We start from the raw sequence: 23,055 nt of genomic DNA, 5'->3' as shown, positions 1-23,055 counted from the left end.
TTCAATGGCTGGAGATGTAGTTCAGTGGCAAAATGTCTGGCATGAATGAGAACCTGTGTTCAATGTCCAGTCCAACAAACAAATGAACAAACACAAAATAAAAGAAATAGAGTCCAAAAGATAGTTATTTTCTCTCTGAACAGAGAGTATTCTCTTTTCTTCTTTCCTTTATTTCCCTTCATTTCAGGACTTTGCACTGTTTTACTTGGCTCCTACTGTGTATCTTCTTGCACTGTCTGACACAGACAGAGAAGCTATTTCAAGGGTATCTAACAATGCTTTGCTCAATAGATGGGTGAGAGTCTACAAAGAGTCAAGAGTGTGGCAAGGAGTCAAAGCTTCCAAATAATGCAATTGGAGAGAACTTGCCATCCACAGGTCAAACCTGTTGGCTAGGTGGTAAAGAGGACTCAAGGGTGGTGGGCAGGGAAGATAGCATAAAGGTCCTTGTTGGAAGACAAAAACAGTCCAGGGTCATGAGCAGCAGCTAGGCCCAGGAGCAGGAAAGGTTTGTCACTCTTTCTCACCATGCACACATTGCTAGAAAAATGTATGCAAGTGCAGGGGTAGGCGATGTACACAAACCTATATTTTTCTCCAAGAAAGAATTGCAGAAATGAGGAGATAAGATGAGAGATGTGATGCTTTCCCGGGCTTATCACTCCCTCCATGCTAGCAGGTATGCTCACACGCTCACACACGAAGCCTGCTGCATTCCAGCTCTTACTTCCTTGAGCTCCATACCAGGTGATGGGAGATGGGGGTGATGTAGAAGGACACATGGTGGTGCCACAAAGGTGTAAAAATGCAGTGACCTCGCTTACCCCAACCTTGCACCCATTGACCTGCAGATCCAGAGAATGATGAATGAATGGAAAAAAAAAAACACAAATCTCCTCCTGGCTATTTTGGAGGAATAGCTTCTTGGTTCCTTGGTATGCAGAGAAACTCACAGCTCTGTAGACATGAATGGGAGGGCAGCTGTGGCAGGGATATCTGGAGTGGAAAGAACCAGCGTAGGCTCACCATCAATGACTTCTACCTCTTTACTAGATCACATGACTGACTCTTAGCTTCAGAAGTAAATCATTCAGAATCTAGGAACTTCTTAATTTTTATCTTCTTACAAAGTAGAAAACATATAAAAGTACAAAGAAATAATCAAACAAACAAAAAAACCCTAACATGTTTATTTCCTCCTCCTAGGTACCTGTGAGAAGCTAGGACATCACTGGGACTCAACAATGGGTAACATGCCTACACCTAAGATGCAACTGCCCTGCCAGGGGCACTATTACTAGAAAAGGGGCTATCTGTAAGAGAGGCTACAATGACATTTGGTGCAGAAAGCTACAGGAGCACTGAGTAGAAACAGATGACAAGAAAGAGCAACAGAACTGTGGCCGTACAATAAAAACTATTATCAAAAGGAAGAAATAGCGGAGAGAAAAGCCAGAGGAACAAAGATTCTAAACTGTGTTTCATCAACAGAATAATGGAGATGAGACAAGGGATAACTTGGTTCCCATCCAACTTATCCAGACCTCTCCCATTGAAGAATTTAGTGCAGGCAAGGAGAGCAAGGAAAAAAAAATAAAGTTGAAGACCTATGGATACTTGCTTCCTTTCTTTCTTCAAGGGACCTATGGCCATTGCCCTTAGTGACTGTGTAACTCTGACTGCGCCAGACTCTTCTACCACAACCCCTCTCCACCCCACCCCCACCCCCTCAAGGAGCAGCTTTATGGGCTTAGTGTTTCCTTGGCAAGTGCACTGTTCATGACCTGCTCCCTCTCCACTTATCAGCGCATCTATAACCCCCACCTCAATCTTATCACTCCCTCCATCTCCTTAGACTAGAAGTCCACAGGTTTCAGAGACCAATAGCACTTACACTGCCCCAACCCCCAGTGAGGCATAAAAACTCCACAAGGTGACCCTCCCACTCCTGGGGTAAGAGCACTGTTTTTCCTTGTCTCCTGTTGCTCTTCTCCCTTTCTATATTTCCTTGTGTTTCCATGCTTGCTTTACTCTAGATATTTTGTTCTATGGATCAGAGCTCTCTCACTTACATCAAAAGGAAGGGGCAGTCCCTAAGGTTCTCCAACAGAGGGTCTCAAGCATATCCCATTTAAGTCTCTCATATCTGCATGGCCCCAAAATTCCTAAGAAGTACAAAGACCTGGAGAGGTATGAATTGGAAACCAAGTCACAAGTTGAAAGCCTGCTTCAATGTTGTCTTCAGCCCAGGAAACGAGAGAGCACATTAGCTCTCAGTGTGGTATGTTCTCATTCAAAAGCTTCCCTTGCTTTCTTTCCACTGATCTTACAAGTCCATTGAAGGAATACATTCAACAACAGTAACATGTCTCATTGAAAGCCATAAGGACAATGCAAGATACTATTTGATAAAGGAACATTGCCTTATCAGAACCCGTTCCTCCTGCTGGGTCGAAAGGGTCTCATGATTTCTCTATCTTTAGTCACTCTAAATTTCTGCTGTCTAACATCAGGAGTTACACAGAGTCCCCTAGGAGTCTTCAAGGGTCTATATCCCAAGGCCTGTTTCACCTTCAGAATTATCTTGCCTTGCTCCCTCCCCAAATTCCTTGACCCCACCTCTCAGCCTTTCCCAGTCTCAGCTGCCCTGCCCAAGAATCAAGAAGGTTCTTCCCCTTCCCCCTCCCTACTTCAGGCTGTTTTATGCCCCCAGGCTCAGCTCTGAGAAGATCCCCTCCCCTTCTCCCAGGGGTGTGGCTAGTTCTTCAGTACACAGGCACATATTCACACCTCACAGCAACCCACTGCGTGGGCAACAAGTTACCAGGGGATATATACCTTTCTTCACCCTAGCAGACCTAGACTCCTCAGCTTCTGTCACCCTAGACTGACTCCTTCCATGAGATTCGAATAAGTGGCTGGTATTTGCATGAAGACATGGGGGTGAAAAAACCTTGGATCCAACTTCAGAAACGTCTCAACTGGTGGGTCAGAGAACAAGACTGGAACCAGCATGTGGATCAGCTTCATATGCTACAGCAGAAAAGGTAGGCTCTTCGGGGTGCCCATTCTACTGCGCAGATTCTTTTTTTTTCTTGGATATTTTTATGTATTTACATTTCAAATGTTATCCCCTTCCCCACTCCCATCTTCCCTCCCTCTTCCCTGGCTTCTATTAAGTCCTTTGGAATATAGCCTGTTTCCCTGAGAAAATACTCAAACTCAATGCCAGGCTCTTGCCTGTGTTTACCCCTTCCAGCCTAAGTGGCACACTTCTCCAGCTAGTATGGGTTTGTATACCTGGAGATCTTGAAAATGGATGTAAAAGCCCAAATGACGCTGAGAGTTAAACTTCTCTTCCTGCCTCAAAGAAAGAGGTAGAGAAGGGCTCTAAGGAGACAGATATAAGCTTGGTGCATTGGTGGGGAGGCCAAGCAAAAGAAGGTTGTTGAGGAATAGCTTGTGTGGGGAAGGGACTATATCTTGCAGGTTTTGGAGGGGCTTTTGTTTAGCAGACTTGAGAGAAGGAACATGGAATCCTTATCAGGAAGAATGACAGTTGATTCCCTGGGCAAGGGGAGGAGGGTTTTGTTTATGTGTTTGTTTGTTTGTATAATGCCTGCAGGTGATTAGCTGAAGGCCGTTCAGGTGAGATTGGAGTACTAACTTCAATTCTACATTTTAACTGTGGTGCTTGTCAGTGATCATTAAGATAACTGAACGTCTTTAGTGTAGGGTTGCTGATCCATCTCTAGATAGATCATTTGTGACTGAACTCTGAACCCGAAGTAGGAAAAACTGTCCAGGCAAGGGACCAGAGATCCTCCCTCAGGTGAGCTTCTGCTTCAGAATTTGTAGAGTTTGCTTCACCTTGAGAGCTGGCTAGAACATGGAATGAGGTGATGACAGAATGTCTGCCAGGGCTCAGAAGAGCCTTGTGCTTGGTTCAGTGTTCAGTTTGTTCTGCTTGAAAGTGTTAATAATTGTGAAGGAGGCTTGCATTTACCATTTGTTCTGAGTCCTTTCACTGTTGAGGTACTCTGTTTATTCACAAAGCTCCACCCTAGGTTATGAAATGGGAACTTCAGTTTCTCCACACCTTGCATTAGAGCAGGACTAGGGTAGACTTTGAGTTCATTTGGTCTCAGGACTTTCCTCAGCAAAGGTGCAGTGGGGTCAAGGGTTGTATTGGACAAAAGCTTTATATAGTAGGCTCAACACAAAGGGTAAACTCTGAAATCTAGTCCTAGTTACTCTGAGCTGGTCAGGGCCACAAAGCTCAACTGAGACTAAGAGCTTAGATGAAATAGGACAGGGTCTGAACTCTGGCTCGTTATGTGCCTCCTGGGACCATTATGCAGAATAAAATGTTTCTTTAACTATAAAGTTCCACCACACTCTTTCTTCCAATTGCCTCAAGATGAACTGGAAGAGAAAAATTGGGGACTTAGAGAAATCAAAGAGAAATAACCATAAGCTCTCTTCTCTGCTTTCCCTATGGCAACCAAATTGCTAGACTTCTGTTTGCCTTAGAAGCCCAAATTATGTTTTCTAGGAAAACTGGCTTCAGCTTTATCTCCTATTCCATTTAGATCCAGGCAAAGTCAAAATCAGAGGTTCACCCAGGGGCTTTTGTAAGAGAAACCAGCGGAGAAGCCCAGAGCTCAAGTCTCTTTGGTTGAAAACAAAGTATTTAGCATTTTAGGTTTAAAGATTAAGTCTGGGAAGACTGCATGGCCTATAGGTACCCTAAACACTCTATTCACAGCTGAGAAGTGCATTTCAACAACCCAAAATAGTGGTGAGAACTAGAGTAGGGACAAATGTAAGAGTCCAGGGCTCAGCGTTTAACAGCTATTAAGTCTAGGTCATGAGTTTCACAGAATTGGTAAGGTCTAAAATTAGTTTGAGTCCTTCAAGTGTCTGGTCTCCAAACTCATCTTGGCTACAGAGAACAGGTCTAGCTGGCCTGGGAGCCTGAAGAACTGACAGGAATATCTCCTTCTCCTCCTCTTCCTCCTTTTTATCTCCCTCTACTCCCAATCCTCCTCCAACCACCTCCTGCTCCTTGTCTACCGTTTAGGCTCCTGACACATTTATTTATTTATTTATTTATTTATTTATTTATTTATTTATTTATTTATTTATTTATTTTTGGTTCAAATGAAGTTCACCAGGCTGAGGTCCTTTTTTTAATTTTTCATGAGGATACTCCAAAACCCACTGAAGGCCTTGGGTTCTCCTTCCTCAAGAACTATCCCTTCTGGTTGGTTTCATTAATTAATTAATTTTTAAATTTTGTATGTTTTAGCTAAAATATAATTACATCACCTTTTCTCTCCAGTCCTAACCCCTTCAAACTGATGATCTCTTTTTCTTTGATGGTTTTAAACACACACACACACACACACACACACACACACACACACACACACACATATGAATACAACTTTCTAGTCCTCAGCCTCCTGCAATCTTTCTGCCTTCTCTTCTGTGATGTTCCTGAGTAGGAGTATGTCTTAGTCAACGTTTTATTGCTGTGAAGAGACACCATGACCATGGCAACTCTTATAAGAATGACATTTAATTGGGGCTGGCTTACAGGATCAGAGGTTCAGTCCATTAAAATCAAGGTGGAAGCATGGCAACATCCAGGCAGGTATGATGCAGGAGGAGCTGAGAGTTCTACATCTTCATCTGAAGTCAGGTAGCAGAAAACTGGCTTCCAGGCAGCTAGGATAAGCCCACTCCCACAGTTACACACCTACTCCAAAAGGCCACACCTACTCCAACAGGGCCACACCTTCTAATAGTGCCACTTCCTGGGCTGAGCATATACAAATCATGACAGTGTTGAAGATGTATGCAGTGGAGCTTGTAACCCCATCTTCATTGATCTCTGCATGGTGTCCAGTTGTGGATTTCTGTAATAGTCTTAATTTGCTATAAAGAGAAGCTTCTTTAATGATTGAGAGCTATACTTACTTGTGTGTATGGTGCCAAGTATAAGAATATTGTTAAGAATTATACTCATCTAGCAAATTGGTGGAGGTAGGTCTTCTAAGATTCATATCCTCACTAGTCCCATGTACTTGGTTATGTTTTTTATACCAGGCATGAGTTCCTTCCTGTTTATTGGACCTTAAGTTCAATTAGACAGCTGTTGATTACTACAAAGATAGGAATGTCACTATTGTACCTTCAGAGATACCTAGCCATTCTGGTCAGTTTTGTGCTTCACAGATGTCAACAGCTGGATAGGACTATTAGTTGTTTTTGTCCATTGGCAGCTGGTGTAGGACTTTCTGGTACTTTGGAGGATAGACCACACACATGAGGCTTTCAGGTTAAATCCATCTTGAATAATTTGAAACATATATATAAGTTCATTGTCTTCAGACATATGAAGAACTGTCCCATCTACTGATCAATTTATAGCTAAGACTTGGGGTGCACACAAGCCTTATTTTATGGGAGAAATTAATTTGAGAGGGACAACAAGGGAAATCCTAGGAGCCTTAAAATAAGCTCTTGTCCTAGGGTCATATTAACCCTTGAGTCCAACAAATAGCTCAAGAGAGACAAAGTTGATTTGTTATTTTGTACTGTAAACATCATGATCATAATAAAGAATGGTTCTGCCTCCTCTGACCATGGCCTGTCTCTGATGGTCACTACTGGACTTCTTCTCATCTTCCTCCAGTATTTGGGAGTCACCACTGCTTAGAGCAGCCAAGGAAAATGATATGTGCACACTTAAGAGACTTCAACATGACCAGAACTGTGACTTCCGACAAAGAGGTGAGATCAGAATTAGTGAGATAGACTTGTGTTTGCAAATGGCTGCGTGGAGAAACTGCTGAGGTGCTTCTGGAGCTAGGACCCACTTGAAGGAGAATTGCAAGTGTTTGGTATTCTTGGCTTACTCCATTCCAGGAGCTCTGGGGGAGACAGCACTGCATGTAGCAGCCCTCTATGACAACCTGGATGCTGCTATAATGCTGATGGAGACTGCTCCATACTTGGTCACGGAGTCTACACTGTGTGAGCCATTTGTAGGTGAGGAGGCTTCACAATAACTTAAAGCTAAACATGGGTGGGTGATCTACCATTTCTAAAATATATTTGTATAAGGTAGGCTCAGGAAGTGGTGGAGGGTCATCAAGAGTTGAGAAAAGTACAAGACCCCTACACCTTGGGTTTTAGCTCCCATGGCTTGCTTTTCATTTTTCCTATTCCTCTTTAGTCTTCGCAGAGTCCCTTAGACCATTCATTGTTCCAACTGTTTCTCTCTGCCCTTCCCCCCTCTCTCCTCTATATCATTATATGTATAGCAAGCCCTAAATATCATTATATGTATAGCAACCCCTAAATATCATTATATGTATAGCAACCCCTAAATAAAGGAAGTATAGACACATTGTTCCAGGAGTCTGAGGGATTAACTATCCTTAATTCCTGACTATTCTCCTGTCTACAGCAGAAATTTGTCTGAAGAACTGTCAGGGAAGTTCTGTAAGGGGTGCTGGATTGTGATATTCTAGACAGAACTGTTGCTCACAGTTCTCTTTGGGCCAGGTCAGACTGCACTGCACATCGCAATTATGAACCAGAATGTGAACCTGGTCCGTGCCCTGCTAGCCCGAGGAGCCAGTGCCTCCGCCAGGGCTACAGGTTCTGCCTTCCATCGAAGTTCCCACAACCTCATCTACTATGGTGAGAACCAGGGGCAGGCTTAGAGAAAGGGGAGGTGGAAAGCTGGGCTTCGCAATAAATAAATAAATAAATAAATTAATTAATTAATTAATTAATAAGGCTATGAAGGAGCCTTTCCTTGGTTTCATGTTTCAAGAAGTTGGGAGGGGTTAATACTTCTAGGACTTAAGACTTAGAACCAGAGGCCAAGGCCAATCCCTCCACAACACTCCATCACCTTTTTTTCATTGGGTTGTGCTGGGCAACTGATCCCAAACCCCAAGCTGAGATGTGGGAGGAGGAGGCAGTTGTGGTCTGGAGGGTAAAAGTTCCTCTCATCATCTAATCATGTTCTCTACTGCAATGGATTTCTTTGTGTCCACAGGAGAACATCCTTTGTCCTTTGCTGCCTGTGTGGGTAGTGAGGAGATTGTTAGACTGCTCATTGAGCATGGAGCTGACATTCGGGCCCAGGACTCCTTGGGTAAGAGCTGGGATGAGGAGAGGATCCTGGATGGAGAGAGAGAGAGAGAGAGAGAGAGAGAGAGAGAGAGAGAGAGAGAGAGAGAAAGAGAGAGAGAGAGAGAAAGAGAGAGAGAGAGAACAAACCTTAGGTTAGAGGATGAAATCTTCAACTATAGTACTATGGTTACATTGCAGCCTCTGTCTTCCCCAGGAAATACAGTACTACACATACTTGTCCTACAGCCCAACAAAACCTTTGCCTGCCAGATGTACAACCTGCTACTCTCCCATGATGGGGGAGACCACCTGAAGTCCCTGGAACTTGTGCCCAACAACCAAGGACTCACCCCCTTCAAGCTGGCTGGGGTGGAAGGCAACACTGTGGTAAGAACCCGTCCCTAAGGTTTCTCCTTAGTGACCTTTCCCATCACTAGCATGTGTAAATGACTTGGTCCACAGCTGTTCTCCAGATCATCTAACACACTAACCGTTCAAATGCTCTCTTGCTTCACCAGATGTTTCAACACCTGATGCAAAAACGGAAGCACATCCAGTGGTCATTAGGACCCCTAACATCTTCCATTTATGATCTCACAGAAATTGACTCCTGGGGTGAGGACTTGTCCTTTCTGGAGCTTGTGGTTTCCTCCAAGAAGAAAGAGGTATAAATGTCATAACAGGTCCAGAAACTTCATGTGAAGAAAGATATTTTGAGATGTTGCTTTTTCATCTACTGAGACACTTTGATCCCAAGATACTTAAGAGATTTACTATAGATAGAGAACAGTCTTTAGGAGAAAACAGTTCCTATAGGTGCCAATGTCATCCAACATTTATCTTCTGAGACTACTTCCCTTCTGCTTAGCTCTAGTCTCTCTCTTTACGTATCTCATTCTAATTTTTCAGATAAAGAACCTTCTGACTTGGAGTCACTTTCTTCATTCTTTCCTTCGTTCCTTTGTTGCGTCCTTTCTTTCTTCGTTATTTCCGTCACTCAGTATATTGAGAGTATACTTTGTCACAGACAATATACCAAAAACCAAAGAGATAGATAGAGGCCAAAATACATGTCCTTTCAGCCAATTTCTTCAGTTTTTGGATTGATGTTCTCACAAACTGCAATGGAGTTCGGTCTGTACCCCGCTGCCAGTATACACTGTGTACAGGGGCAGGAAAATAGAGGTGGGAACAATTTGGATAGATGTGATAAAATATCTATAGCAAGATACAAAGGGGAGAAGATAATGGCTGAGATGAAGAGACATCTGAAAAAGTAGGAAGAGGCCTATTCAAAATGAGCAGGAAGGATTAGCCATATGAAAAAAATTTCATTTGAGGATGGAGGAAGACTTTGTAGACATGCTTGACAATCCAGGGCAGAAAGGTGAAGGAGCCTTCAGAGAGGAAGTGTACCCCACCCCCACCCCACCTCAGGAGTTGTACATCACTGAGGACAGTAAAAACAAAACATCCACATGACAGAACCCTAAGAGTATCACATAAAATTTTCCAGGGATAGAATACAGTAAAGACAGTTCAGATACAATGAACTGAACGCCATAGGGAATGGAAGAGACTAGAGTGGAGAAAATAGCTCTATCTTTTAGGAACCTATAGATATTGGGAAAACTGAGTTTCTATTGCCTATCTGCTATATAATAATTTCCTAAGCACTCTTATAGAATCACAAAGCATGACTGATTATTATAACTAATAAGCATTAGAAAAACTGAACAGTCATTTATATAATTCTAGAACAATCTTAGAAACACCTAAAGTTTGAGCAGTTTTTCTTAGGAGTGCAAACTCCCTCCCTATTATGTAGATTCAGCCACCACATTCCTCACTTTTTCTTTCTTCCTTTCTTCTTTCTTTTTTCTTTCTTTCTTTTCTCTATTTCTTCCTTCCTTTCTTTTGTTTTTCTTTCTTTCCTTTTACATCTAAGGCTTAGAGTTTATTTCTTTTTTTCCCATTTATTTATCTCTCAATCTCTCCCTTGCTCGTTCACATCAGGTATTAATTATTTGCATTCTCTTGTGGTTTTATACAACCTGTAATAAGTAATTTTCCTTCACACCTCCTATCTTGCTTTCATTTATAATTCTAGCAACTGATACTCTTAGTACCATCTTAAGAATAAGATTTTTCTGTTTTATGGCAAAACTCGATTCTCTAATTGGGGTCTCCTTCAACACTCTGCCCTGGATTGTTGAGCATATCTGCAAGCTGTCTTCCTCCTTCCAGCCTCGAGGGAATTTTTTTCCTACCTAATCCTGTCTGCCTTACTTTGAATTTACTTCTTTTCAGATGCTTTGTGTCATCCATTATCTTTTGTTCTTTGCATCTTGCTATTTACTTCTTCTCTCAGAGCACCATCCAATTCTGCCATCTACTATATTGTTTTTCACCCGTCTAACCATACTTCCAATGCAAATTGGACTATCTCTTGCTAGGAGTTCTCAATTGCTTTCTACTGCATTCAGAAAAAGAACTAAACACCCTACAATGACATCTACAGTGCATCTGCACAGTGATCTTTGTTATTGTTTATTTCTCCCATGTAATATCTGTCCACTAATCTCAGCTGATTCTCCCACAGTCCTAAACACATCTTACGTGCAAGTGAGCAACGGCTTCTCACACCTTCCTATCATAGTTCAGTCACCTATGACTCATCGATTATGGCCTCAATGTTGTTGTATGCACTGTGTTTACTTCTGTAATACTTCTGCAGCTCTAGCACAAAACCTAATATACAATAGAAATTACTAAGTGTCTATCAATGAAGTGAGTGACTGGATGATGCTGATGATAGTTGCTGCCCTGGAATGCAGTTCAAAACTCAGCACTGCTCATCATGTCGATCATTCTATATTGTGCTTTTTTTTTGACAGGCTCGTCAGATTCTAGAACAAACCCCTGTGAAGGAGCTGGTGAGCCTGAAGTGGAAGAAATATGGACAACCCTATTTCTGCCTCCTGGGTATGCTGTACATCTTCTACATGATCTGCTTCACCACATGCTGTGTTTACCGCCCCCTCAAGTTCCGTGATGCCAACCGTACACATGTTAGAGATAACACCGTCCTGGAACAGAAACCACTACAGGTAATTTTTCTTCAAAGGGATGAAAAGCATGAAATGATGATGTTTTCTACAGACCTTATTGATGCTCTCCTGGAAAGACGCTGGTCATAGGCCCAGGAAGTTGCCAACACCTTATCAGTAATGTAGGAATTAAACAGGAGATAAGGGGCCATAGATAGAGCCTCATCTCTAAAACATCAGTAAAAGTGTTTGTGTAGGAAGTTACAGATTTTCTCACAAAAACTTGTTTAAAGGTTGGTATTATCAAATTTGTTAATTTGTAAAAAAGAGTTCCTCTTTACTGTTGGTTATCTATGTCTCTGTTGGATACTCTACAGAAAGATGCTCAAAATGGGCAGCGGCTGAGTATGAATCACCTGCAGGTGTAGGACCTGCTATTTTATAATGTCCTGCAGAGATCTGGGGTGGTTAAAAATGGACAGATAAAGGGGTAGAATAGATTAAAATTGATGTCAAAAAGAGCAAATTCCCATTTTGTTGTAACAAAGACAACAGATTCTGATGAGTAGCTTTAACCATATGTAGTCAACCAGTAGAACATCTGAGGGTTTTATTAATGAAGCGCTATGTGCTTACAAATATTCATCAAAAGAATAAAGAGATATAGATAAAAGTAAAAAATAAAAGAGAAAAATTGTGCAAGCTGAGAGCTGAATCCTGGAGATTTATGGTCCATACGGAAACTAGCCATAGGAAGAACTCAGCATGGGTAAGCTAAGGTGTGGTTTTCTCTAAGGAGAAGATAAATTTTCTGCAATCAAGAATCAAAGCCCTGAATTTGTTGGATTAGATAAAAGTAGTAAACAGAGACAAGAACCCCAAACTACATGAAGATATTCCACCTTCCTTGGTTCTCTTCTTTTTTTATATTTTCATCTACTTTTTTTTTACCTACTTATCTCTTTTTTACACACACACACACTTAAACGTGTATGTATACAGAGCATACATATAAAATAAATGAATTATATTTATGGTTTTACTATGTATATACATATATATATATGTATATATATATGATACACATATATTTAACATGGCTTCAGTATGGCTTATTATTCAACTGGAAAATTATTCTGAGAAAGAAGAGAAGAGGGGATGAAGGGAGTGAGAGACAGACAGAGAGACAGACAGAGAGGCATGGAAGAGAAGAATGAGCGGGGGGACGGAGAGAGATTATTTTATCAGTAATATATACATAAAGGATGACATCACCAGCAGGTCACGAGTAGACACAGGTGCTTAGAGGAATTTTCTTCCTGTAGCTCCATCTGGGCATGAATGTTCAGACCAAGTATAGGCAAAGGGACAGCTAGGAAAGAAGAGTGACAGTAATGGTAATTAGGTGGTTGAAGGAAATGACTGGTAATAGAGAAAAAATATAGCCAAGAACAAGCTGGGAGTAGATGGGCTTTTCCATTGTCTTTGGCCCTGAGTCCTCCCACATGGTCTTTCCCTACTTTTGTCTCACACTTACACAGAGAGTAAACAGGCAATGCAGATGAGGGTCCACCCTAACTGCACCTTGGAGATGATGAGCAATTAAGTAAGAGTAGGTCGCACATGTGTTTTTCTCATTGGGGCAAGATGAATTATGCATAAACATATTTCTTTAACCCAGATAGTCTAAGTTATGTTTAAAAGATCCTTTTTTCTTTGCCTCAAGACTAAATATAGCATAATAATGGCTAAATACCCCAGCCATTCTTCTTTCTTTCTCCTTAACATCTTTAGTCCCTTCATTTTTGGTTCAGTCAGTTATCCTGCACAAAATAGAGGACTCTTATTAAATATTCTTTCCTTTGCATCAGAGCAAGGAGTAGGAAGGTCAAAGATACAGTAATAAGAGATGTAGATAGCAAAGAACATCAATTAATAGTCCCTATTTTTTGGTTAATCTTTAAGCATTAGCCCTGAGTTTCTAGAATGTAGTGGTTCTAAGTCAATTTGGATTACATGAGGAGCTCCTGGACTTTTCAACATAATTTGGAATATTCTGCTGTCACTTTATACCAAATTACTTGAATAATAGGAAATTCTCCTTTTTTTCTACTTCTTTATTATTTGAAAGTCTCAAAAATATAAAGGTATAAAAATATACCTAGACTTGAATTCAATTGTTAACCAATTAGTTAACCCAGGGAGCTTTTGATTAAATAAATGAATTTAAATTTGCTTAAATAAATGACTTTAACAATCAGTGATACTAATAGCATTGGAACCCAGCATTTTGGGGCAATCTGGGACTGCTTTTGTGAATATTTTATGGCCTGTGGAAACTATTGGGATTCTGAACCTTAAAGAAATATTCTAGCTTCGTGTGTGGGATTTTATGAGAATACTCCAGCAACTCCCTGCTAGACATTTGGAAGGAATGGGGGAAAATCTTCTCTCTGCAAGAGGCAGCACAAAGTACATAAAAACTTAGCCATATAAAGGTCAACTTAATTTACCTTTGCTCAGATTTAGAGGTGTCAGAATGAGTATGTGCTTTATTGGTCAGCCATAGTTTTCAAGTAATTGAGAAGTTCAAGGCCTGGGAGTCGGATTCCTTGGATTTTAATACTAACTCTGAAATTAAATAGTTGTGTGACCAGTAGTAGAATGACAAGCAAAGAGATTGGACTTTGCCCTTACAAAGGGCAAAGGAAAGTGATACCTGCCAGCACTGGCCAGGGTAAATTAAGATTGAGAGTTTCTGGTCAGCCTGAGCTACATAGTAAGATGCTCACTGCACCATGTCAAACAAAGCACACCAGAACAAAGGAAACGAAAATAAGAAGGGGGTACAGCCACACAAGAACAACTCACAAAGGAGTGGCCACTCTTACTTCATGACTTCTTGAAAGAGAGAAAAAAAATCTCAATCAATTTTTCTGAGAAAAGTATTCCCACTTACTAGTTTATTTCCCTCTTCCATCTACAACTTCCAAGGGAACTGCTTCTCTGTAGTCCCCCAGTTCTAGCCCCCCCCCACACACACACGTAAATTCTGGATCATAAACTCTGAGAAGGAAATATTTCCTGGGAATAGAATCCTACTCTCCCATGGCCAGCAGTCCTTACCTCGGGATACCTACCATCAAAACCTTTATAGATTCCTTGAAGAAAAGTAATAGTTGACATAAATTATCCCAAGATCCTGCTACCCATTTGTGTTGTGTTAAACACTTACCATTTAACTCTTGTGGACAGTACTGGTTAGGAAACTCTGTTCAATTTATAGAATCATAGAAATCCTTTCACTGGCAACAAGGCTCTTTGTAAGTCTGTGGTTTGGGGAACAAAATCCAAAGTCTGAACTGGACTTTTTCAACTTGTTTGTATGCTCTAGAGTGGTTGGTATCCCCAGCCTTTTTCTAGAGAATGTATACCTAGCTCTTCAAGCTCATGGGTGTCTCAGGCTCTACTCTGCACTCTCCTGAGCATTCAATGCAGAACAGTTACCTCACAGAGAACAGTTCAGTGAAGTATGAATGACTAGTCCCTGCAAGAAATCTGGTTACTGGAAACAATTAAATTCTAGGTTATCACTACTCCTAAAATTTCAGGCTGTTAATAATTCCCAAAATTCTTAGCCATGTGGCAATGCTGAAAATTCTGGTTATTTGCAGGAAGTACTTAGAGGAGTAAAGTAGAATGGGGTGTTTTTTGACATTTCAGGTGACCTTGAGCAAGGACTCTGGTAGTTTTAGAAGAACTCAGGCAACGGCCATCTTTTGCATTGGTTTCCTTCCAAATACGTTTCTCCACTTCTACTTTCTGGTTTATTTCCCTCATTCATCTGCATCTTCTAGGGAAGGCTGCTTCTCTGCAGCTTCCACGGCCCTCTTCCTTCTTTGCTTTTTGACTAAATGAATAATTTCTCGCAGTGTTGTAAACTGTGTATAAAAAAAAAGGTAAGAGTCAGATGCTAATGTCCTCCGCTAATATTCTTGACGAAAAAGTATATCCTGCTTTAAGGGCTGGTTAACACAACTCCATTGCTTAATGTGTGTGCATATAGCATAAACACTCAAGGCAGAGAGATGTCAGAGTCATGAGTTTTGTAATGAGAGCTAATCTGGGCTTTACATTTGATCCTTATCTTACAACGAACACTTCTAATTAAAAGAACACATACACATAGATGTTAAAAATCAAACAAAAGTATTCATCAGGAGACACCATTGCTGTATGTGATGACACACACCTAGAATTCTAGCATGCAGGAGATAGAGACAGAAGGGTCACCCAGGAATTTGAGACCAACCTGTTCTATACAATGTGTTCCAGGCCAGCCATGGGATAATGGTAAGACCTTGTCTCAAAAAACAAACAAGCAAACAAACCAAGCAAACAAACAAACAAAAAAGTCAATAATAAATACATAGATAGATAGACAGATACCAAAACAGAACTAGAACCAAATAAAACAAAATAGCAATTATATCCTGGCCTACCACTCTTCTTTCTCCAGGCATTTTTCATTCCAGTTTGCTCAGTCAGGTTTTACCTTTTTTTTCTTCAGAGGAGACCACGCCTCTATCTCCATTTGTTAAGTGTGTTCAGACAGTATCTAGTGACTTTCTCCTCCGAAAAGTATTTAAGGAACACCGTCTAATACGATCTGTGGTTTTATCCTGAAGGTAGTGGACAGCTAGGAAAGAAATAAAACAGAAGTCATGTGATAATGTTCACATTTCCAAAAGATTAGTCTTGGGACTTGGAGGGAAGTAGACTGTGGGGATAAAGAGTAATCAGGATGATAGACAGCCTTGCCTTTGTCTGAAGGCATTGAGTCCAGCTGAATGAAAGAAAGAGACATGGCCATGGCCGGAGCTGAATGGCTGGACAGACAGGCGTTGAGGCTGTGTGGCTGTGGTAACTTAAACAGTTTGCCAAACACAACCTTGATCCCCAAACCTTATTTGAAGAACCACGGATGTAAAGAGCCATGAGTTAGATGTTTAATTTAGACAGAACATCTTGATTACAACCCCTAAAGAGTAAACTTTTAAAACTTCAAAAGGCAAATTTCTTATTTATTTGGGCTTAATTCTGGGGAAGCTTAGGGTATTAGTTAAAGGGGAATTGTTATCACTTCCTAAATCATCAGACATTTATCATTGAAGTTCAAGTCTCTCTTGTTTTTAAAGCAGTACCATTGTCTTTACATTGTAGATACTCATTCTAGATGAAAAAGAGTTTTATGTCAGTAATAAAACAATACAATCAAGGCCAATGATTTAAGTTCCTAGCACAATTATTATGACATATTTCACACAAACACACACATACAGAGAGAGAGAGAGAGAGAGAGAGAGAGAGAGAGAGAGAATTTTTTAGAAGGGCAAAAAGCAAAGCCCTTTATTTTGTTTAGTAGGCTCACAGAAGACACCATATTCTGCAGCCAGGTTTGAGACAGGACCCTTGGAGAAAGGGCAGCTGGAAGTTCAAGCAAAGTCTTGCAGTCCTTGGATGCCTAGCTGACTGCTGAATTTGTGGAAGGGAATGCCTCCATATTAAAAAATATCTGCTGAATAAGAAAATAGAGGGGTTGCTGGGGTGTGTTGGGGAGACCCAGAGAGATTGGATCCCTTTTTCTGTAAATGGTGTCATTGCTACACTGGCCTCTAGGGGCACTCTTGTCTTCAGAGCTCATTGACTTCTTTTGTCTTCTAAACCTAGTTTACAATCTCCCACCTTCTATCTTTCAAAACAAGGTCTCAAATTAACCAGGAAGGACTCAGATTTGTTACACAGTCAAACAATCGGTTTAAACTCCCAACCCTTTCAACTCCACCTGTTGGTTGCTGGGATTTAGCCTTGACTCCACAATCCTTCTGCCTAGGTCTCAATGTTTCTGGGATTACAAACTTTTACTATCAATCTTGTCTTTGTCTCTGGAGGGAAAGAAGAGAGAAAAAGTTGATCATGTAGTCTAGATCAGAGGTTCTCAAGTATGGGTCACAACCCCTTGGAGTTGCATAGCAGAGATCCTACATAACACATATTTACATTGCAATTCATAGCAATAGCAAAAGGAGTTATGAAACAGCTAGAGAAATAATTTTATGGTTGGGGGGTCACAACAACACAATATTGAAGGGTTGCAACATTAGGAAGGTTGAGAACCACTGGTCTAGACCTATTGATCAAGATACGAAGTTTTGAAAAGAATTTGAAATATTTGTGCAGGAAAAGATTCACTTGTCTAGTTTCTGGTATTTAAAGTCATTTCTCAGTTAATGTGTTTACTATTTATTCCTCTACTTATCTAGGGTCTTAAAGTGAATTAGCATAGTTTGCAGTAAGAGATAGATGCTATAGGAGCAATAAATAAATAAAAGGGCCTCTTCTGTGAACTGAATTTCAGTAGAGAAGAAAGTGAGTTCATATAGTTGCCAGGACTAAGGACAACATAAGCAAAGAAATCACACAACTAGCAAACAAGAAACCCTGGAGCAGCCCCAAAGCTACTTTAATTTCCCAGGGTTAGACATATAATTCCATGTTGAAATTGTACATAATTTTTTCCAGAAAGCTTTCTTGTATTCTTAAGTGAGGCCAAGACTTCTAACTAGGTAAGAATCACAAACAAAGAATTCTATCACCACTTCTGCATGATGTCTTCATGTGACCTTGACTCCAGAACTGTCTTGATGTCTCAGAATAATCAGAGCCCTTCAAGAAAACTAAAGCCCATTCTACCCTAATCTGTATTTTTGTTTAAAGTATACCCAACTGTACCACCTACTGTAATCTTCACACCATCCCCAAGAGGTGAGCATTAGAGTTTTCATCTTACAAATGAGAACCCTTAAATTAGAGGTCTTAAATGTTTCAAGGTCTCATCAGAGCTAGTAAGTTTAAAGTCTATGGTGACCCCTGAATTCTCAGATATGTTTATTATGTCTTAAAAAAGGTGAGGGAGCCACAATGAGATTTGAACAGTTGAATTCTTTCCATGGCAGAAACCATCATCACCCTCTCCTATACTTTCTTATTCACTTGGCATGCTTTGTTGTTTCATTTTATTTTGCTACCTCATCATACAAGACCAAACTGGTCTACACTCTATCTGGCCTTTGTGCTCTATCATTCTTTTTTTTCTTTTTTCTCCTTTTTATAATTGGATATTTTATGTTTTTATATTTCAAACATTATCCCCTTTCTCAGATCCCCCCTCTCCTATCCCTCTTTCCTCTACTTCTATGAAGATGCTCCCCCTCCCACCCACCCACTCCCACCTCCCTGTCCTGGCATTCCCCTACACTAGAGAATTGAGCCTTCACAGGACCAAGGGCTTCTTCTCCTATTTATGCCAGACAATGCCGTCCTCAGCTACATATGCAGCTGGAGCCATCGGTCCCTCCATGTGTATTCTTTGGTTGGTGATTTAGTAGGAGCTCTGGTGAGTCTGGTCAGTTGATATCTTTGTTTTTCCTATGGGGTTGCAAACCTCTTCAGCTCATTCAGTCCTTCTCTAACTCCTCCATTTGGGTCCTGTACTCAGTCAGATGGTTAGCTATAAACCATCAAAAAAATCAAAAAATCAGTTTGGTAATCAGTCTGGTAGTCCCTCAGAAAATTGGACATAGTTCTACTTGAGGACCCAGTTATACCACTCCTGGACATTTATTCATTTCCTTTGTATTTATCACATATATATCAATTTCCAGATATAGAAGCAAGCAAACATGCTCCCCAGTTTTACAATAAACAATAGACAACCACACCAAATGGGTCCTAATGGACCAAACATAATATCTCTAATTTTTTATGTGAAAACTTTACAATCTAGTGTGTTTTAGTCTATACGTCATGTTAAAAGCAAGCATCCTCATCTGTATTGCTAAGGCTCTGGCAGAGCCTCTCAGGAGACATCCATATCAAGCTCCTGTTGTGCTCTATTGTTCTAGCTCATTCTCTTGAATACTAGAATTGCAGGCAAATACAACCATGCCCAGTAGTTTGGTTATTTTTGTGCTATGAAATGTGATCTCAGTTGCTCAATATATAGAGAAAGTATTACTCACAGCATATATGAATGAGGCAACACAAGAAAACCTTGAACACCTACCTCATGTCCTGGTCACAGAGTTAATCAGCATGAAAATTGTGATGGGGTGAAAGATCTTCTCCTTGCCTTACACACATCTTGACAGCTTTAGACTGTAGGCACTAATAGCAAGGCCTGCTTAGACTAAACTGTGGAATCTTGTCTGATGAAGTAGCAAAATAAAATGAAACAACAAAGCATGCCGAGTGAATAAGAGAGTTTAGAAGATGACAATGATGATTTCTGCCATGGAAAGAATCCAACTGTTCTAATCGCATTATGTACAAGTCTTCACATTAGGAAATAGTTCTTGTCCTGATTTCTTTCCATAGGAAGCGTATGTGACTTACCAGGATAAGGTCCGGCTGGTGGGAGAACTCGTGACAGTCATTGGGGCTGTGGTTATTCTACTCATAGAGGTGAGGAGCAGGGGCTTGGGGGTTCTGGGATAAAGCAATCCATCTACTGGTAGGTCCTATACTGAATTGCAGTCTATATTATATTTTGCTTTATCATCTTTCCCTAGATCCCAGACATCTTCAGAGTTGGTGCCTCTCGCTACTTTGGACACACAGTTCTTGGGGGTCCATTCCATGTCATTATGTGAGTGTCTTTTTCTCATAGACTCTGATTTCATCTACTAAAATATTATAAGTCTCCAGTTTACTCTCTGAGACTCAAATATGGGGTGACAGTCCAGGGATTTCTGGCGAGTGGATTTGTACCTTTAGAAGTGTGTTTTAGCTGTTAAGACTTGGCCTGAATGTGTGGTTATCAGCCAACTCATCATGATACAGTAGAACCAGAATATTAACAGCCCATACCTCACTTTCTGCTTTCTGCCTTCACTCTAGCATCACATATGCCTCCCTTGTGCTACTGATTATGGTGATGAGGCTTACCAGTATGAATGGGGAGGTGGTCCCCATATCCATGGCCTTGGTACTGGGCTGGTGTAGTGTCATGTACTTCTCCCGAGGATTCCAGATGCTGGGCCCCTTCACAATCATGATTCAGAAGGTCAGTGCTTTCCTAAATGTCTTTCTGATTTCAAATGCAGAACCTTTATGGATGGAAGGGTAGCAATAGCTTAAAGAGAAAGTGTTGCTCAGAGCAGAGCTGGGGACATCATGGGGACATTTAGATCTGTTAGCAACAACTGCACAGAGACATTCATCTTTCTTCCTCTTCTTTGTTTCTGGTAGATGATTTTTGGAGACCTACTGCGCTTCTGCTGGCTAATGGCTATGGTCATCCTCGGATTTGCCTCTGGTAATATCACTACTTCTAGACTGTTAGATGCAGCTCTTCAGAAAAATTGATTCTTTTCTCACATTCACTTGATTTTATTATTGTCATTCACTATGTCAATAAAACATACCACTATCCAAAGAAAAGGACCACCCAGGTTGGCCTGGAATGCAGAATTTGTGAGTTCTGAGCTGTTAAGATTCACGTCAGCTAACTGTGCTGCAAGTCCCTTAAAGAAATATTGCAGAAAGAGAAGCATGAAGCACTGAACATTTGTAGATCTTTTACATGCTAAGTCAATAGGAACGATGCCATGTTATTATACTCTGCTATATTTACAGTTTAAAAAGATGAGGAAAATACATGCAATAAGACAGAAAGTGCCCTATTTCTGTATGTAGTCACTTAAAGTATTGATAAAAGAAAGGATTGTAAAAAGGAGGTTCAGAATGAGAGTTTAGAGAACTTGGGACATGGCAGAGAGTCCAGACAATGAAAGACTGAAAGAAGGGAGACAAATAGATACAGTAGGGAGTGACAAGTACTATAGGTGACAAGTCCAGCATAGGAAGGAAAAGCCAACAGAGGCACAGAGGAAGCATAAGTGGTTAAAAGAGAATTCATATAGGTGGGAGGAAGGTCCAGGTCCAATTCATGAAAAACCTGCAATTCTAACTAAGCCTTCCATGTCTAAAACTAGTCATCCATTAGTGAAGAGGGTGCAAAATAAAAGTGACCTCTGAAGAACTCTGTCTCCCATCATTACAGAACTTTATTAATACCTCTAGAAATTTCTCTGTTCAGTGAGGTTGCCCATAGAACAGTAGATAAAAAATTAAAAAAAAAAAAACTAAGATCTTAAGTGTGAAAGAATCAAACTGGCAGTCTATCTGGAATAGTCTATCCTGTGAGGCCTGATTCTATCCCTTTTTCTACCCAAAATCTCTTTACTCAGCCATATGCAGACTATTAGGAGAACCAGGAACAGGATTGTTTCTGAAAGATTATACTGATGATTTCCTAAATGGTCACTGCTTGTGTACTCATTGTGCTTGTGATTTTACTTAAGGAAATCTGTAGTTCATACAGACTCTGTATTTGGTCTTGGGATCACCTTGCCATAGGTTTCCATATCCCATACAGAGAGAAATCAAAGGTCTAGTGTCATAAGGATCCAATATAACCTGCCATGTGGTAGGCGATACACGAGTCAGAGATAACTTTTCTGTGATGTTCAAAGTTAGGCTAGCAAGTTTCAGAGTAATGGATAGTTATCTAGATGCCATGAAAATTAAGACTCTTCCTTTAGCCTTGTCATGTGTGCTGCTCTTTGAAATCATTCTAGATGCAGTACATTCTTTTAATAACTTATCTTTCAAATATTTGGTTCTCCTAAAGGCAATAATCTGTTAGATAACTTACTATACATATATGTACATCTATAATTCTTTTTGATGTAATTCTTTTTGCATGTTATCATTACTCAGAACAGTGGATGTAGTAAGGATTCTTAGGATTAGCCAGTTCCAGTATTACAATTACATTGTTGATGTATAGTAGTGTGTACATCTGTGTAAACTGATGGATGTGTATAGATGAGAAGTAGAACTAATGACCACCAAAACCTTACTTACTATGAAAATTTAATTCCCCAACTATATCTTCCCGGACGGAGCAGCCTTCTATATCATCTTCCAGACAGAGGATCCAGAGAGTCTGGGAGAATTCTCCGACTACCCTACAGCAATGTTCAGCACCTTTGAGCTCTTCCTTACCATCATTGACGGTCCGGCCAATTACAGTGTGGATCTACCCTTCATGTACCACCTAACCTATTTTGCTTTTGCCATCATCGCCACACTACTCATGCTCAATTTGTTCATTGCCATGATGGGTGACACTCACTGGCGAGTGGCCCAGGAGAGGGACGAACTCTGGAGAGCACAGGTATGTTATTAGTGTTGGTCCTTCAGAGGGGCAGAAACTGGAGGGAAACATTGCAGTAGGGTGTGTTTATTGTGAGCCACTCTTAAGAGAGTCACAGAAGAGCCCCAAGAGGCTATCATTTCAGTTACATTTATATACACCTGAAGTATGTGTGAATTGGTGGAGGGACAAAAGCATAATACAGTGGAGGATCTAAGCACAGAGTCTGGCCATTTATTACAGGTAAAAAGCAGATCTAGGAGCCTTTAAATCCACAGGGAACAGGAATATTTTGTTCTTCTATAACATGGCTCTTAAGTTTAGACTTTCTCTTCTATTAGAGCGTATAAATCCCTAAATCCCTATTATATCTTTTCTTTGTATCACAATAAGCTAATCAAATACTAGAGTTAGGAGCTTCATTCCAAATACTGCTAAGAAATAATTGAGCTGTTTCTCGGCATAATTATGTATTGGTGTGAGAGTCATTCAGCATATTCTTTAGTCTAATTATGACCTTATTATCTTGTATATTTGAGTAAGGTTTCAGAGAATAGGAATTTTCTA

General features: G+C 40.5%; 1 protein-coding gene across 2 annotated transcripts in view; it reads left to right on the top strand.

Moving 5' to 3' along the window:
- Positions 1-1,023: 1,023 nt before the first annotated feature.
- The window catches only part of Trpv5 (transient receptor potential cation channel, subfamily V, member 5), a 28,050-nt gene continuing 6,018 nt past the window's right edge, over positions 1,024-23,055 (top strand). Inside the window, exons 1-13 of one of the 2 annotated variants that reach the window (NM_053787.3) lie at positions 2,776-3,047; positions 6,704-6,801; positions 6,937-7,059; positions 7,579-7,716; positions 8,081-8,179; positions 8,372-8,544; positions 8,676-8,822; positions 11,055-11,267; positions 19,644-19,730; positions 19,838-19,914; positions 20,166-20,331; positions 20,517-20,583; positions 22,241-22,509. In NM_053787.3, the coding sequence (NP_446239.3) occupies positions 2,938-3,047; positions 6,704-6,801; positions 6,937-7,059; positions 7,579-7,716; positions 8,081-8,179; positions 8,372-8,544; positions 8,676-8,822; positions 11,055-11,267; positions 19,644-19,730; positions 19,838-19,914; positions 20,166-20,331; positions 20,517-20,583; positions 22,241-22,509 (1,767 nt within the window). In that variant the 5' untranslated portion in view covers positions 2,776-2,937. Of the gene's footprint in view, positions 3,048-6,703; positions 6,802-6,936; positions 7,060-7,578; positions 7,717-8,080; positions 8,180-8,371; positions 8,545-8,675; positions 8,823-11,054; positions 11,268-19,643; positions 19,731-19,837; positions 19,915-20,165; positions 20,332-20,516; positions 20,584-22,240; positions 22,510-23,055 lie in introns of both variants that reach the window. The other variant, XM_063285403.1, reaches the window with a different exon arrangement.

This window comes from Rattus norvegicus, chromosome 4 (genome assembly GCF_036323735.1).
Source record: "Rattus norvegicus strain BN/NHsdMcwi chromosome 4, GRCr8, whole genome shotgun sequence".
In the NCBI taxonomy this organism is placed as follows: Eukaryota; Metazoa; Chordata; class Mammalia; order Rodentia; family Muridae; genus Rattus; species Rattus norvegicus.
The sequence above is the reverse complement of the archived record's forward strand: the minus strand, read 5'-3'. Positions and strand labels throughout refer to the sequence as shown.